Source organism: Nannospalax galili, unplaced genomic scaffold (genome assembly GCF_000622305.1).
Source record: "Nannospalax galili isolate Female #2095 unplaced genomic scaffold, S.galili_v1.0 scaffold290, whole genome shotgun sequence".
NCBI classification, from domain to species: domain Eukaryota; kingdom Metazoa; phylum Chordata; class Mammalia; order Rodentia; family Spalacidae; genus Nannospalax; species Nannospalax galili.
Window position 1 is genome coordinate 2886333 of NW_008331486.1, and position 16305 is coordinate 2902637.

Here is a 16305-nt window from a genome sequence, read left to right on the forward strand (position 1 = left end):
AATAAAGAAAGGGAGTAAATGGCAATTCAAAGTAGACAGTTCTTACTAGAGCCTAGGACACTTTATTAGAAACCAAGTATATCATAGGCAAATAAAAATAGTTCTTAGCCCCATTAATACAACATAAGGGATTTTACATTCAGCCTAGATACAGGGAGTGACAGATTCCCTTGCCTACAAAGCTCTGACTTGCAAGTATCTCCCACCACACGATTACTCTATATAATACATAGCCCTTATTTATGAGAGGAATCCAAATAGTCTTTTTCAGGCTTACAAAGTTCAATACATTCACTCTCTCTTCCCTTCACATGTCGAAGAGTAAAAACTATTTTTCCCATGCAAAAATGCCATTATTCGGTTGAAGAAAAGTCAGGCAAAACAGACATGGCAGTTGAGGAATAGACAGAATATTATTGGCACATGCCCAGCTAGTGACAAACAAATGCAATACACCATGATTTAAGTGGAAGTCACATTAACAGGGAGAACGAAAACAACTATATCAATCTAAGCGAAGGAGTGTTAAATGGAAAGGGGGTCTGGGGTTACTGATTTTGTTGGTACAATTTTAAAGTAATGGAGGGCAAGCACTTAAATACAATTTATGGTAACAGCAAAAAAAAAAAAAATACTGTCGAGATCTATTCAAAAACCACACCAACCAATTGTCTGCATCATTAATTCCAGTGTTTTACAATTAGTAAAATACATAGCTACACATTCCTGTGAGATAAAAATACCTTTCCACCTGAATTCCACTGGGTTTAGGGCAGTACAAAGCTACTGACCCACCATTAGTTCAAGTGCATGCAGCAAATGTCTCAACCATTTCTTTCATAGAGCTATACAATTAAAAACTGTACAAGGAGCTGGGTGATAGGGGAAACAAAATCAAAACAGTATTGTGCTCATTCAGTAAAAGAAACCCTGATGAAAAATTATTTGCCAAGAAGCTTAGACTATTAAGATTTTTATTGCATTTTTAGGTAACCTGGAAGGTCTTATCCTGAAGGGGAAAGTTGGTTTTTAAAACTACCTGAACAGATACTAAAGTGCTTTTATTAACTGGCTGGCTTCACAAAGATTTCCTAGGATGACAAAAAATTATAGTAGTAAAGGGTTACCAACAACATCACAAAATGGTACATCCCAACATCACCTATGATCACAATTGCAAGAGATAGCACAGTATTTGTCCTTATTAAGTGGACAATTACATTTCAGGAAGTGATCATCACAACCTTTGGATACTCAAATTACGTGCACAAAGTTGAAATATGGTATCACAGAACTTGACAAAAGAGGACATTCTGTTTCATTCCACACTTTAAATAATCTGCTTCAGATTATAGTTCAATACAAGGGTCCTGATTTTTCAACCTCTAAAATTGCAGTTAAAAACTGAACACTTTTAAAAGTTAAGGTCAGGTGTTACAGCAAGAGAAGAATGCTTCCTGTTGGAAAGTTCACGTTTACTTAATGCTACTCATGACAGAGTGTAAACTCCATCGATCACATTCTACTCAAATGGTATAAATCAATGTATCAGCACTACAAGTATTAAATGTTTTTCCATTACTATAGAGGATATAAATCAAAACATTAATATGGCAGTTATGTTCTTTAGGCACAGTTTAGTGATTTTTTAAAAAATAAATACTACTGAATTTCAATTGAAGTTTTAGATCAATAACCAAAGGGTCAAGCACCCTAAGGAAAAAAAAATTTAAAACAAAATAAAGGAAAAAAAAGAGTGACTTTCAGCTAACAAGGTAAGCTGTTTAAAATTTCTAACACGTAACCTATCTGGGTTTTAAGATTATTATAAAATACAAGAAATCTGAAAAAAGATCAATACAATTATCTTAATGTACAAAGTCATAAGCTGTAGCAGATTTTAACTAAAATTTAAAAACACAACAAGGAGGGCAGCCCTTTAGACCAATTTATTTTATATCCTTTTAAAATATCATCCAACAAAGGACAATGAAGTTCACAGCTGGGACAAGTGTACATAACTCAGGCATCTGCAGTCCATCGTGCCCGCTGAATAACAACTTTGCTGCTGAAATTTCTTAAAACTTACCAAACTAAAACAGAAGGCTGAATGATACAAAAGGAGAAATATTTCAGTGTAATTTTGAATTGGCTTTTTTAAAAAAGGAAACACATCCTGTCTCCCCGGAACAGTAAATGAGCAAGAGCTACATGCAGCAATGTGAGTATTAAGACATTTCTTAAGTCTTCTCAAACGAGTCCAAGGTGGGGATGGGATGGGTGACAAAATTGATAGAAAAACATTGCTATAGACACCATAACAAACAATAAATTTAGATAATTAAAAAAAAAAGGCAAGAGGCAGCATTTCAGCAGCAAAGTGCTCAATAAAAAGTATATTGTAGAGGGTAATACAAGAAAGTTGGGGTAGTAAGAGGGCAAAATCGGGCCAGCAGGATGGCAAAGGCCTCAAAGGAAATACGGCGTCGTCGTTCTGGGAGGGATAACACGTTCTGAATCTGGAACTGCCCGAAATAGCTTTGGTTCTCTTGTGTTGACATCTTTGAAGACCATGATGGAAGCAATATTTCCACAGCGGTAGCAGTAGTTAGGAGCAGACCACACTGTGACCAGCTTCTCGTCAAACATAAACTTATAGCCTTCGTGCACAAGCTGATGTGCTCTGCAGATGAGTTTTAGATTGTTGATATGAACAAACTGAAATTTAGAAAGGTCTTATAAGTATTCTGTACATTTCCACATTAAGAAATCAGCTAATCCATGTAAAAAAAAATAATCATTACAGTAGCAATTTTTTTTTAATTTTATGTATATGCATGTATTGCCTGCATGTAGGTAAGTGCACCCATGTCATACAATACCCACGGAGGTCAGAAGAGGCTGTCGGATCCCCTGGGACTGGAGTTACAGACAGTTGTTAGCTGCCATATGGGTGCTGGGATTTGAACTCAGGCCTTCTGCAAGAACAACCAGTGTTCTTAACCACTGAAACATCTCTCTAGCCCCAGCAAATAGTGTCACTAATAAAGTTATCATAATTTTAGAACTCTCTCCATAACGATCCCCAATATTTCCAGAGTCACTTGGGCCCCAGTCCATTATAAAGCTACAGAAACTACACAACTACATTATTAATTAGAAGTTTCTGATCCAGGTAAAATAGCTGGCATCTGTAGTCTAAGTTACTTGGGAGCTAAGGTAAGAGGATCACTTAAACCAACGAGTTTGAGACCAACCTCAGCAAGAGAGGGGAAAAAAAGGCCAGAGAGATGGGCTCAGTTGGTAGGAGGGCATCTGCCATCAGGCCTGACAATCAGAGTTCAATCCTCAGAACTCATATGATAGGAGAGAACCAACTCCCACAACTGTCCACATGTGCCCCCATCCGCAACATGTACTCACAAATTAATTAAGCAATTAAGCTATTTTTATCCTTTTTATTTGGGGGGGTCTTTATAAGATAGGGTTTCCCTATAGCCTCAGCTGGCCTGGAACTTGCTATGTAGACCAGGCTGGCCTTGAACTCACAGAGATCCATCTGCCTCTGCCTTTCCAGTGCTGGGATTAAGGTATGTGTTACCACATCCAGCCTAAACTAGTTTTTAAATGCCAGGAGGATCAAGAATTTGAGGCAAGCCTGGGCTGTCTAAGGGGGAAAAAAAAAAAAAAAAAGTTTCTAGAAAAAAAAATTCCTAGTTACTATCAAAAACAAAACTTTTCTTTTTTTAAATGATTTAATAAAGATGCTACCAGTCTTTTTTACTGAGAATTTAGTACATGCTGTGAAAAGAGATTATCCCCTTGTGCAACCTGAAGAGAAAAAGGTTGGGACTGGACAAGTAACTTACCTAAGACAAACCAAGAGAACCAGAACTTAGTTCTATGAGTTCACTACGCTAGAGCACATCTCCACAGAACATCATCCCTACCTACATATATACATGCATGTGCACACAGCTATTCATGACTCTTGGTTTGTTGTAGTTTGCTCTTTATAGTGTTAGACATCAAACCCAAGGACTTGTGCATGCTAGGCAAGTATTCTACCACTGAACAGCAATATCATCAGTTCTTATTATTATTTTAGCAACCAAAAGACTACTTTTCCAAAAATGTTGGCTTTACCTCATTTGTGACTTTTGCTCCAAAGAGCCAACCTGCTCCTCGGGGACTGATTGCCCAAGTATCTACATCTTCAGGATCTGACCACACCAGGTCACAGAAAGCTCCTTTGTGAGGAATTTCCTGATTCCGTTCAATGGTTCGAATTTGATCCAGTGTTTTGATATCAGGAGATAAGCCGCCATGAACACACAAAATCTGCTCATCTATTAACTAGCAAAAAAGAATAATAATGGATAATAATAAACTCCGTCATATCTAAATTCAAAAACTAAATCAATGCTAAAACTGAATCAATGGCTATAACTGAGTAAAAATATACAATGTTATTGGCAGGAAAATACTTGAGGTTTTAATTAGATTCATATAAACTTACAGCTGCTACTGTGAGCATGTCAAAAACTTTGGTACAATATCTCCAGGCATTAGCATTTCCATATTTGGTTTGGCACTCATCTGTGAAAGAAACAGAAATGTCCTTAATAATGAAGCAACATACCCAATTCTATAGTGGCTTTTAGTATAACAGAGATCTACCTTAATCTAGAGTAGAAAATTGTGACACATATTTATCCCTAACAGACCTTCCATCTAGAACTAAAAAAAGTATACTGTCTAACAATACATATATCCTAAGGAAGGTTGGATATGGATATAGCTCACTGTCAGAAGCTTACCTTGCATGTGTAAAGCCTTGGGTTCAACCCCCAGGATCACACACAAACAAAATTTAATATATATACATATATATATACTTTTTTAAACACACAAACACGTCCTAAATATATTGTCTTCCTTTTCAGTCCAAGAATGCTCCTAAGAAGAAGCTGGAGAGGCTGGAGAGATGACTCAGCAGTAAGCAGGTAGCTCTGCTCTTACAGAGGACCTGGGATCAGTTGCCAGCACAAACATAGTGGCTAACAACCTACCATAACTCCAGTTCCAGGGATGCAATGCCTTCTTCTGGCATCCATGGGAACTGTACAACATGAGTGTGCTTACATATATGTAGGTAAAACACTCATACACATAAATTTTTTTTAAAGCTAGAAATATTAACCAAAATACTATCATCAGGAAAACCAAATTATTAAATTTTTAAAATATTTTATTTATTATTTGTGTATGAATGTATTGCTTGCCTGTAGGTAAGTGCACCCATGTCATGCAACGCCCACGGAAGAGAGAAGAGGTCGTCAGATCCCCTGGAACTGGAGTTACAGACAGCTGTTAGCTGCCATATGGGTGCTGGGATTCGAACCTGGGTCTTCTGCAAGAACAACCAGTGTTCTTAACCACGGAGCCATCTCTCCAGCCCCAAATTATTAACTTTATATAATCCAAAGCAAATGCTTTGATCAGTTATGTTAATACCAGGTAATTCTATCAAACGGTGCATTTATTTCATGGGACTGCCTTATTCCAGGAGGATAATCAAATCAAATTAGAGGACCCTTAATTATAGGAACATAGGTGATTCCTATCTCAACACTTTTCAGGCCTAAGTTGTTTTTGTGAGCTCTTCAGAAAATCGTATAATTAAATGCTGCCACCCAGCCAACATTCCAACAAGCAGAGCTACCTGGCATCATTGGGCTACCAGGGGCCTGTAAGATGGCTCAGCAGGTAAAGGGGTTTACCGCCAAGCTTGATGATGTGAGTTTGAAACCCAGGACCACATGGTAGAAGGAGAGAACCAACTCCCTTGGGTTGTCCTCTGACCTCTACTAGCATGCACACACGCGTGCGCGCACACACACACACACAGACACACACACACACACAGTAAAGAGTTCGTTTTCATAGTCCTTAAAAACAAAAGCTGAGCCAGGCTTGGTGGCACACACCTTTAATCCCAGCACTCGGGAGGCAGAGGCAGGCGGATCTCTGTCAGTTCAAGGCCAGCCTGGTCTACACAGTGAGTTCCAGGACAGCTGGGGCTATAGGGAGACCCTGTCTCAAAAAGACCAAAAAAACAAAAAAAACAACAACAAAAAACCAAAAGCTGAGCTTCTGGAACACCTCGTCAAGAAATTCCAATGCACTCTGGTATGAACATTTGAAATTTGCCCTGTTTTGACTTTTTTCTGGTTCCCTGTCTAGAACTTGCAATGCTAACTACTCTTGCTTTTACTTTTCCTTCACATCTCCTAGGCACCAGTCAAGGACTTTCTTTTCTCCCTACAGTTAAGAGTTATGTAATTTGGGAGTCTTTTAGATAGACCCACTGAAGAGGTACCCCAATTGCCTCACCCTGCGTCCCTATTCAGCATGGAAGAAGCCAGAGTCATCTGCGTCCCAATACCCTATTGGCAAATTGGGTAACCTCTTCAGGGGATGGTGTGATAAGAATAGAAGGTAAACATTGGCTAGACAGGGTAGAAAGACCCCAAAGAAAAGTAGCCAGTTTCTTGGCTAAAAATCAAAATGTGGGGGCTGGAGAGATGGCTAAGCGGTTAAGAGCACTGACAGCTCTTGCAGAGAGCCCGGGTTTGATCCCTGTCTCAAAAAGACCAAAAAAAAAAAAAAAAAAAAGTCCTTGGGCCTCTTAGCAACATTCTCTGTTCCAAAGGCCAAAAATGTCAACAGTACTATTTGGGAGCTCTTATCTAATCATCCCTAAAAGATTTTAGGGTTACCTCTTCAGAGGGGGAAATGTTAGAGTACAAATATTCTCATTACACATACTCCTTATGATTGACACAGACATATGAAACGTGTGTTAAGTCATCCTTTCTTTTAATTGTGGTAGCTATTAATTCATCATGAAATCTTTTTCATTAAAGAGATAATAAAGGAGTACAATTATTACACATTTGATTTTTAAAATATTTTGGTTTCCATTTTAATGTTTTACCTTTTTAACTTAAAAAGGGTTATGTCTTCAGAGAGGGGGATGTTGGAGGGGATGGTGTGGGGATGGGGGCGTGGATTTGATCAAAACACCTTATATACATGTATGAAATTCTCAATAAATTTTTTTAAAAGTCAAAAAAAAAAAAAAAAGAGAGAGAAAGCAGAGACAAAAACCTCCTCCCAACAAGCCACTTCTCCTACTAAACCCCTCCTAATAAATATTTCACAGACTCCCAAAACAGCATCACCATCTGGGGACCAAGCATTCAAACACATGAGCCTGTGGTAGACATTTCAGATCCAAACTGAGTATCAAAATCAGGTAGTATGATTATTTGGACTTCAAATTCTTAAACTTGTCTTATTATTCTTTTGTCTTCTTATATGTTTTGCTAATATCTTGTCAACACTGACAGTTATTATTGCTTGGATTTTCATTGGAATTTTGTTAAACTTAGATTAACTTGGGAAGCATTGACATCTTTATAATGTTGAGTCTCCCAATACACGAACTTATGGTATTGCTACATTTATTTCGGACTTCACTAATTTTTTCCATTAAAAAAATTAAAAAAAAAAACAGGCATGGTGGCATACACCTGTAGTCCCAACACTTGGGAGGCAGAGGCAGGCAGATCTCTGTGAGTTCAAGGCCAGCCTGGGGAATAAATAAATAAATAAATAAATAAGACAAATAATAAATAAATAAATAAATAAATAAATAAATAAATAAATAAATAAATAAATAAATAAATAAATAAGTAAAAAGGAAAGCTGAGCCAGACATGCAGACACACATCTGTGATCCCAGCACTCGGGAGGCTTAAGCAGGAACACAAGCTTGAGGTCATTCTGGACTAGATAGTGACTTCTAGGCTACCCAGGACTACCAAGTGAGAACTTATCTGTAATAGATAAGTAAGTAAATAAATATTCAGCCAGCACCTAGGAGATGGAGGCAGGAGTACTGTTGAGTTTTAAGGCCAGCCAGCCTGTGCTATAACATAAAATCCTGTCTCCAAAACAAACAAATAAAAAAAAATGCCGAGTATGCCTTATCAAAAAATGCTCAAGCTCATAACCCCAGCATTCAGGAGACCAAGGCTTGCATAAGACTCCCACATTTAAAGGCCAGTCTGGGCTACAAAGCAGGTTCCAACCTACCAGAGATATAGCAAGATCCTGTCTCAAAATTTCAACAACAAAGAAAGAGAAAAAAGAAAGAAATGCTTGCGGTCTACAGTGTTTCAGATTACAGTGTTTGGGGGCTGGCGACATAGCTTAGTGGTAGAGTGTTAACCTAACACGCCCAGCCTAGGGCACATTTTGTTTAAAAATAAAGTATCCCAAACTGAAACTTTCATGTGTCAAATGTTCCAAAATCTGAAACATTTTTTTAATTTACATTTACTTATTATTTTTATTTTATGTGTATGCATGAATTGGCTGCATGTAGGTCAGTGTACCCGTGTTGTGCAATGCCCATGGAGCTCAGAAGAGGCTGTCAGATCCCCTGGGACTGGAGTTATGGACAGTTGTTAGCTGCCATGTGGGTGCTGGAATTCGAACCCGGGTCTTCTGAAAGAACAACCAGTGTTCTTAACTGCTGAGCCATCTCTCCAGCCCCCTACATTTACTTATTTACTTTTTAGTTATTTATTTGTGTGTGTGTGCATGTATACATGCACATGTACTTTAATGCAAGTATGGAGGAGGTCAAAGGACAACTGAGCCATCTCTCCAGCCTCTTGAAAAAAAATTGTTAATGTATTTATTTTGTGTGTTGAGAAGGGATGCCACAGCACCAGTGTGTGGAAAGTCAGAAGATAACTTCCAGAACTTAGTTCCCCCTTTCCACCATGAAGATTCTAGGAATAGAACTCTGATCATCAGGCTTGGCAGCAAGTGCCTTTACCAACTGAGCTGTCTGACTGATGCACAATCTGCATTTTTAACAAGCACTCAAGTGATTCCAAAGCTGGAAATTAAAGCTATATTTTTTCACAGCAATTTAGAAAAGAAATATGCCAAAACCCTAGCAGTATATGGTAAGGTTTTCAACTGACATGGGGAAATGGAGAGTGAAGAAGCAGAAGAAAATCAAAAATATACAGCACATATGACTTGTACGGCTTTTTTTTCCCTCAAAATAAAATAACATTAATCAGAGAAATGGAAGGTCTTACCATAAAATCCATACACCTGTGTTATCTGTCTACTCTCATGATTTCCTCTTAAAAGTGTAATACGATCGGGCCATTTAGCCTTTAGTGCAAGAAGGTAAGTGAAGGTCTCCAAACTATAGTAACCTCTGTCTACAAAATCACCCTGTAAAGTAAAAGTTCATAGTCACAATCAGAACAATAGCTATAACAGTCTTTTAAAATTATATCAAAGTGTACAAACTCAGACACAGGCCAAAATAATAATAACTTGAATATTAAATTATCCAGAAACATTGCCAGGCGTGGGGCGCATACCTTTGGTCCTGCACTGGGAGGAAGAGGCAGGCGGATCTCTGTGAGTTCAAGGTCAGCCTGGTCTACATAGTTAGTTCCAGGACAGCTGGAGGTACAGGGAGACCCTGTCTCAAAAAGACCAAAAAATAAAAAAAAGAAAGAAAGAAAATTATCTATAAACAGAGACTGGGGAGATGGCTCAGTGAATAACAGAGCTTCCTATACAAGCATGAGGACCTAAGGTCAAGTCCCCAGTACCCATGTAAAAAGCCCAGCATGGCCCCCTGAATACCTACAAAACAAGCACTAGAGGTAGAGACAGGTGAAACCCTCCAGGAGCTTGCTGGCTGGCCACAGAATGGGCTAGCTTCTGGTTCAGCAAAAGACGCTGTCTAAAGGCAGTAAAGTAGAGAGCAACAGAGGGAGACACCTGACCTCCTCCTCCTGTGGCCTCCACATACATTCACTGGAGCATATACCAACACACGCTCTATACACACATACAAACAAGTATCTACAAACAGGACAGGCATGGTGGCACACACCTTTAGTCCCAGCACTTGGGAGGCAAAGGCAGGCAGATCTCTGTGTGTTCCAGGCCAGCCTGGTCTACCTAGTGAGTCCCAGGACAGTTGGGGCTACAGGGAGACCCCATCTCAAATATATATATATATATAAATAGTTTCAACAAAAATTCAAATGGAAATAAACTATTTCTACTACATAGTTTATTTAATTTTTTAAATTTCCTACAAATGTTCACATTACACTTACGATTGATTTAGAAGACCGAGTAATCTGCTGTGCAATTCTCTTAAGGACTTTCCCTGCAAAATCATCACCTTTCAATTCTCTGTTATTAATAAAGAAGCTATTGGTAAAAAGTCATGTGAATGCCGGGTGTGGTGGCACATGCCTTTAATCCCAGCACTAGGGAGGCAGAGGCAAGCAGTTTTTTGGGAGTTTGAGGCCAGTTTGGTCTCCATAGCGAATCCAGGCCAGCTGGGGCTACAGGAGAGACCCTGTCTCAAAAAGACCAAAAAAAAAAAAAAGTAATGTGAATCAAAAATTATTAGATAATATCACATTTTAAAAATAATTTTAATGGGGCTGGGGAGAAGGCTCAGCAGTTAAGAGCACTGACTGCTCTTGCGGAGTATCCAGGTTCGATTCCCAACACCCACATGGCAGCTACAAACGGTCCTTAACTCCAGTTCCAGGGGAATCCAAAGCCCTCTTCTGACCTCCGTGGCATTGTATGACACGGGTACACTCACATACATGCAGGCAATACATTCATACACATAAAATAAAAATAATAAATATTTTTTAAAAAATAATAATTTTAATTATATCTGAAGAGCTGCTACCTATTTAAAAATGTTTTTTTGTGGTAAAAGTACAGCCATGCTCTAGGTTAAGCTTTACATTTAACAACTACAAATAAGAAATACTATTTACATTTCTCAGCAATGTCAATCTCAGGCCAACATTGTACCAATATTTGGAAAACAGCTTTAAAAATAGTAATAATAATTAGGAAAGCAACAGAGATCCTTACAAAAGAAAATGACTAGAAAGACTCATGGGATGGGGAGACAATGTAGTAGATGAAGTACATGGCTTGCAAGTGCAAGCACTCAAGTTTGATCCCCAGAACCCACACAAAAACAACCACGCATGGTGACATGTGCTGTAATCCCAGTATTAGAGAGACAGAGACAGGCAGATCCTGGGGGCTTGCTGGCTAGCAAGCCTAGTTACTTGGGAAGTTTTCAGTCCCGTGAGAGATCTTATCTCAAAAAAGTTGGATGGGCAGAAAGAAAACAAGGTGGACGGCACCTAAGGAACAAAATTCAAGATTGTCCAATGGTCTCCATATATGCGCACATGCACATACACACATACAAACACAGACACAGATTCAGAAAAAAAAATCAACAGCAATATTATATTGCAAAAGAAAAAGTAAGCAAACACCCACCATAACAGAAAATGCATACTAGGGAAAAGCATGCAACCCAAAACCATATCCACATATTCATCCACAGATTAAACAGTGATCCTGGACTGTCTCTCTGCCATTATTGACAGCCACAACCCAGTCGTATCTGTACAGTGTTTTACAAATAGAGCAATTACATGCAACCAGAAAAGTAAAATGTAGAAAAGCATAGACTAATCTTTAACAGATTTAAATAGCAACAGTAATATGGCAATGAGATTATCATGGATTTTACATCAAGTAAGTCAGATCCTCTTGATTTTAAATAAGCACTTGGTATTACTAGTGTATACATACCATAAATATGTAGTTTGTGTCAGGAACCTGACCTCCAGTTCTGAATAATTCACAAAGATCATAAAACTATAAAAGAAAAGCAATATATGCTGATTACAAATTCCTGTTAAGGAATAAAATAACAAACTGAGAATGAGATATGTCAATAAACAGCATTAAAGGACTTCAAATATTTACATTTTTAAATTGTTTTTTTATTTTTATTTTATGTGTATGAGTGTTACACCTGCATGTGTATAAGTGCACCCGTGTTGTGCAATGCTTGCAGAGGACAGAAAAGCCCCAAACATTTACATTTCTAAGAAGAAATAAAGTGAAGCAAAACTGCCAAGAATATAATTCCCAAACCTTAAAAAAGCACTCAGGTATACAAAAATTTTAGTTCATATTAAGATAAAAACAAATTGGCGTGCAACATTAAAAACTTAAAACAGGGGGCTGGAGAGATGGCTTGGCGGTTAAGAGCACTGACTGCTCTTGCAGAGGACCCGGGTTCGATTCCCAGCACCCACATGGTGGCTATGAACCATCCTTAACTCCAGTTCCAGGGGAATCCGAAGCCCTCTTCTGACCTCCAGGACACAGGTGCACTCACACACATGCAGGCAAAACACTCATATACATAAAATAAAAATAATAAATATTTAAAAAAAAAACAAAAAAAACTTAAAACAGAGGCCGGGCGTGGTGGCGCACACCTTTAATCCCAGCACTCAGGAGGCAGACTCACAAGCATGTACATACACACACACCACACAAGTAAATAAAAAATGGGAGAGGGGAGATGTAGAAGAACACAGAAATAGCGAGGAGAAAAAGACAAATAAATAAATAAATAAATAAATAAATAATCAAAAAGACAAAGAAATGTAATAGAAAAAAATAATAGCCACTCCTTCATAATTGGGTAAATTTTCTAATGTTCCCCTGCCTAGAACACAGCTAGAGGCCCATGATGTCTCTCTGTACCCTGTGTGAATATACTGGTTAAAGTATACAAAACCAGCATCACACTAACCCAGAAGGACTAAAGGTTTTTGTTTTGTTTTTGAAACAAGGTCTCACTATGTCACCAAGGCTGACCTCAACCTTACTATGCAGCCCAGATTAGCCTTGAACTTACAACCTCCTGCCTGTGCTTCCCAAGGGCTGGAATTACAGTATGCAAACCTATACCTGGTTCAAGAACAGTGTTTTGAGAACATCTGAAGATAATTATGCATATTCTTCTTTTAATATTGTATCAAAACTCAGCAAGTGTCAGCTTAAGAAAATTAAAGGCTGGGGCTGGAGGGATTGCTCAGCAGTTAAGAATGCTGACTGCTCTTGCAAAGGACCTGGGTTCAATTCCCAGTACCCACATGGCGGCTATGAATCATCCTTAACTCCAGTTCCAGGGGAATCAGACACCCTCTTCTTTGGCACTGCACAACACATATACCCAGGCAATATAATCAGACACACAAACAAAAATAATAAAATATTTTCTAAAAAAAGAAAATTAAAGGTTAATTCACAATATAAAATCTGAAATGATGGGGCTGGAGAGATGGCTCAGCAGTTAAGAACACTGGTTGTTCTTGCAAAAGACCCGGGCTTGAATCCCAGCACCCACATGGCAGCTAACAAGTGTCTGTAACCCCAGTCACAGGGGATCGACAGCCTCTTCTGACCTCTGTGGGCATTGCACAACAAGGGTGCACTTACATGCAAGCAATACTCGCATACACATAAAATAAAAATAATAAAGCCGGTGTGATAGCACACGCCTTTAATCCCAGCACTTGGAAGGCAGAGGTAGGCGGATCTCTGGGAGTTCAAGGCCAGCCTGGTCTACATAGTGAGTTCCAGGACAGCTGGGGCTACAGGGAGACCCTGTCTCAAAAAGGCCAAAAAAAAGGCCAAAAAATAAAAAAATAAATTAAATAAAATAATTAAAATTTTTTTTTAAAAATCTGAAATGGTATCTGAATGAATCTAAAACCTAACAATTTGGTTAGACTAGTGTCTGCTTTGAGTAATATACTAGTCATCTGGAATATTGAATGACCTCTATCATTTTTACAAACATATCTTGGGGCTGGAGAGATGGCCCAGAAGATATAAGCAAGTACTGCTTTTACAGAGGACCTGGCTTCGGTTTCCAGCACCCATGTTGGGTGGCTTGCAAATGCCTGTTATCTCTAGCTCCAGGGGATTCAACACCATCCTCTGGTCTCGACAGACAGACAGACAGACACACACACACACACACACACACACACGGTGCACTTATATCCATGCAGACAAAACACTCATAGACGTAAAATAAAGATAAATAAATCAAGAAAAAATAAAAGAAATCCATTCCCTAAAACCTACTCTAGAGGATGTTAGCAGATCAAAGATGACATAATGGAGCTTCTTCTTTTAGAAGCTGGTAGCATGCAGATGTCAGACTTATTATAACCTCACTATCCAAAAAAGTGCTTGAAAAAGCAAAAAGGAAATAGCTTTGTAAGTAGTCAAAATGGACTTTATTTATGAAGCAGCCTCTAATCAGGGCCAATTTAGATATATTTCTGCACCTTTATGCAAGTCACATATAAGGCAGGGAAACTGCAGGCAGTAAGTTCTGCTGGTGTACTTATCTATTGTTCACAACACATGCCAGCTCCTACAGTCCCAACTACATTGCAGGTACACAGTAGGCTATAAACAGTGTTCCATTTTTAATTTCCCAGAAAAAAAACTTACAAAATCAGATAAAGTTTAGGGGAAGCCAAACACTAACTGTAGAGTACAGCTGCTTTCCAGTCATTGCTTTGAAACTCATATAAATAAAAATCAACAGATGGGAGGTAAAAAATGAACTAAATCTTTTCATTCCATTCTATAAATGATCTGCTATAAAAGCATGCAACAATTTTGTTTTTCTGAACTTTTGCTCCTTTCATTATCACTAAGGAAATGAAAAAATTTTAATATGATATTGAATGAATGATGAATGAATGAATGGGGAAAAGTACCAAAAACCAAACCTTCTCCTGTTAATCATAATTACTACAAGCAGTCTAGGTTTTTATTTTGCATCTTCCACCCTCACCCAACACCCTGCTTCTCCACAGAACAACACAGTGTTCTATACACTTCACAAGAGGAATTAAAACAAGTAGACCAGGAACCATACACACCATAAGACTAGCAACTTAAAAAAAAATGGGGCTGGAGAGATGGCTCAGCGGTTAAGAACACTGGTTGTTCTTGCAGATCAGGGTTTGAATCCTAGCACCCATATGGCAGCTAACAACAGTCCATAACTCGGGTCCCAGGGGATCCAACAGCCTCTTCTGACTTCTGCAGGCATTGCACAACACGGGTACACTTACCTACATGCAGGCAATATATGCATACACATAAAATAAAAATAATAAATTAAGAAAAATAAAATAAAAGACTAGTAACACCTCGGCACCTGCTGGGATTTTCTGGCTGTTTTTTGTTTCTTTCTTTATCTGGCAGCACAAGTAAGAAACAAATGAATCACAGACAGTACAAAATCTAAAACTCCCATGTGAGACTTACCTGTCCATGTATGTCCCCACACACTGTTACTGGTGTTGATACTGGCTGAACATTTGACTCTTCCAAAAGAAGATCACAGACATAGTCACACAGCCGCTAAAAGCAGAGAGAAAAAGCAGGCTTTATGGCATTAAAACTAAGGATTAAGTACAAAACAATACAAGGACTAATGTTTAGAAAAAATGGTTGGTCCAAGCCAGTGCAGTGCCACTTATAAGTAATTGATCAAAACTGGCTACAGATTTCTTCAGCTGGGGAGTGGCAGCGCACAACTTTAGTTCCAGCACTCTGGAGGCAGAGGCAGGTGGATCTCTGTTGAGTTTAAGGCCAGCCTGGTCTACAAAGTGAGTTCCTGGCCAGCTGGGGCTACAGAAAGACCCTGTCTCAAAAAGAGAGGGAGAGAGACAGAGAGACAGAAAGAGAAACTAAGTCTCTCTTTTGATAAGAGAGAAAACTACATCCTTTGATAATTCTAGAGTTACATTTCTGTCACCCTTCACATAAAATTCAGAGCATAAGAATAGTACAACTGGCCGGGCTTGGTGTCATGCATCTTTAATCCCAGGCCTCAGGAGGCAGAGACAGGCAATCTCTGTGAGATCAAGGCCAGCCTGGTCTACACAGTGACTTCTAAGTGGGCTGGGGCTAGGGAGAGCCTGTCAGAAAAAAAAAAAAAGAAAAAGAAAAAGATAAAGAAAAAGAAAAAAGAAGGCTGGAGAGATGGCTCAGCGATTAAGAACACTGACTGTTCTTGCAGAAGACCAGGGTTCAAATCCCAGCACCCACATGGCAGCTAACTGTCCATAACTCCAGTTCCAGGGGATCCAACAGCCTCTTTTGTCCTCTGCGGGCATTGCACGACACAGGTACACTTACCTACAAGCAGGCAATACACACACATAAAATAAAAATAAAAATAAAAGCCAGGCCTGTTGGCACACGCCTTTAATCCCAGCACTCAGGAGGCAGAGGCAGGTGGAT

The 16305-nt window shown here is 38.8% G+C and overlaps 1 protein-coding gene across 2 annotated transcripts in view; it reads right to left on the reverse strand.

Moving 5' to 3' along the window:
* Positions 1-42: 42 nt before the first annotated feature.
* Ppp6c (protein phosphatase 6 catalytic subunit) overlaps positions 43-16305 on the reverse strand; it is a 24180-nt gene continuing 7917 nt past the window's right edge. For both annotated transcript variants that reach the window (XM_008824791.3, XM_029559612.1), the window contains exons 2-7: positions 15325-15420; positions 11761-11826; positions 9186-9327; positions 4520-4599; positions 4147-4356; positions 43-2718 (exon numbers count right to left, since the gene is read on the reverse strand). In XM_008824791.3, coding sequence (XP_008823013.1) covers positions 2470-2718; positions 4147-4356; positions 4520-4599; positions 9186-9327; positions 11761-11826; positions 15325-15420 — 843 coding nt within the window. In that variant the 3' untranslated portion in view covers positions 43-2469. The remainder of the gene's footprint in view (positions 2719-4146; positions 4357-4519; positions 4600-9185; positions 9328-11760; positions 11827-15324; positions 15421-16305) is intronic.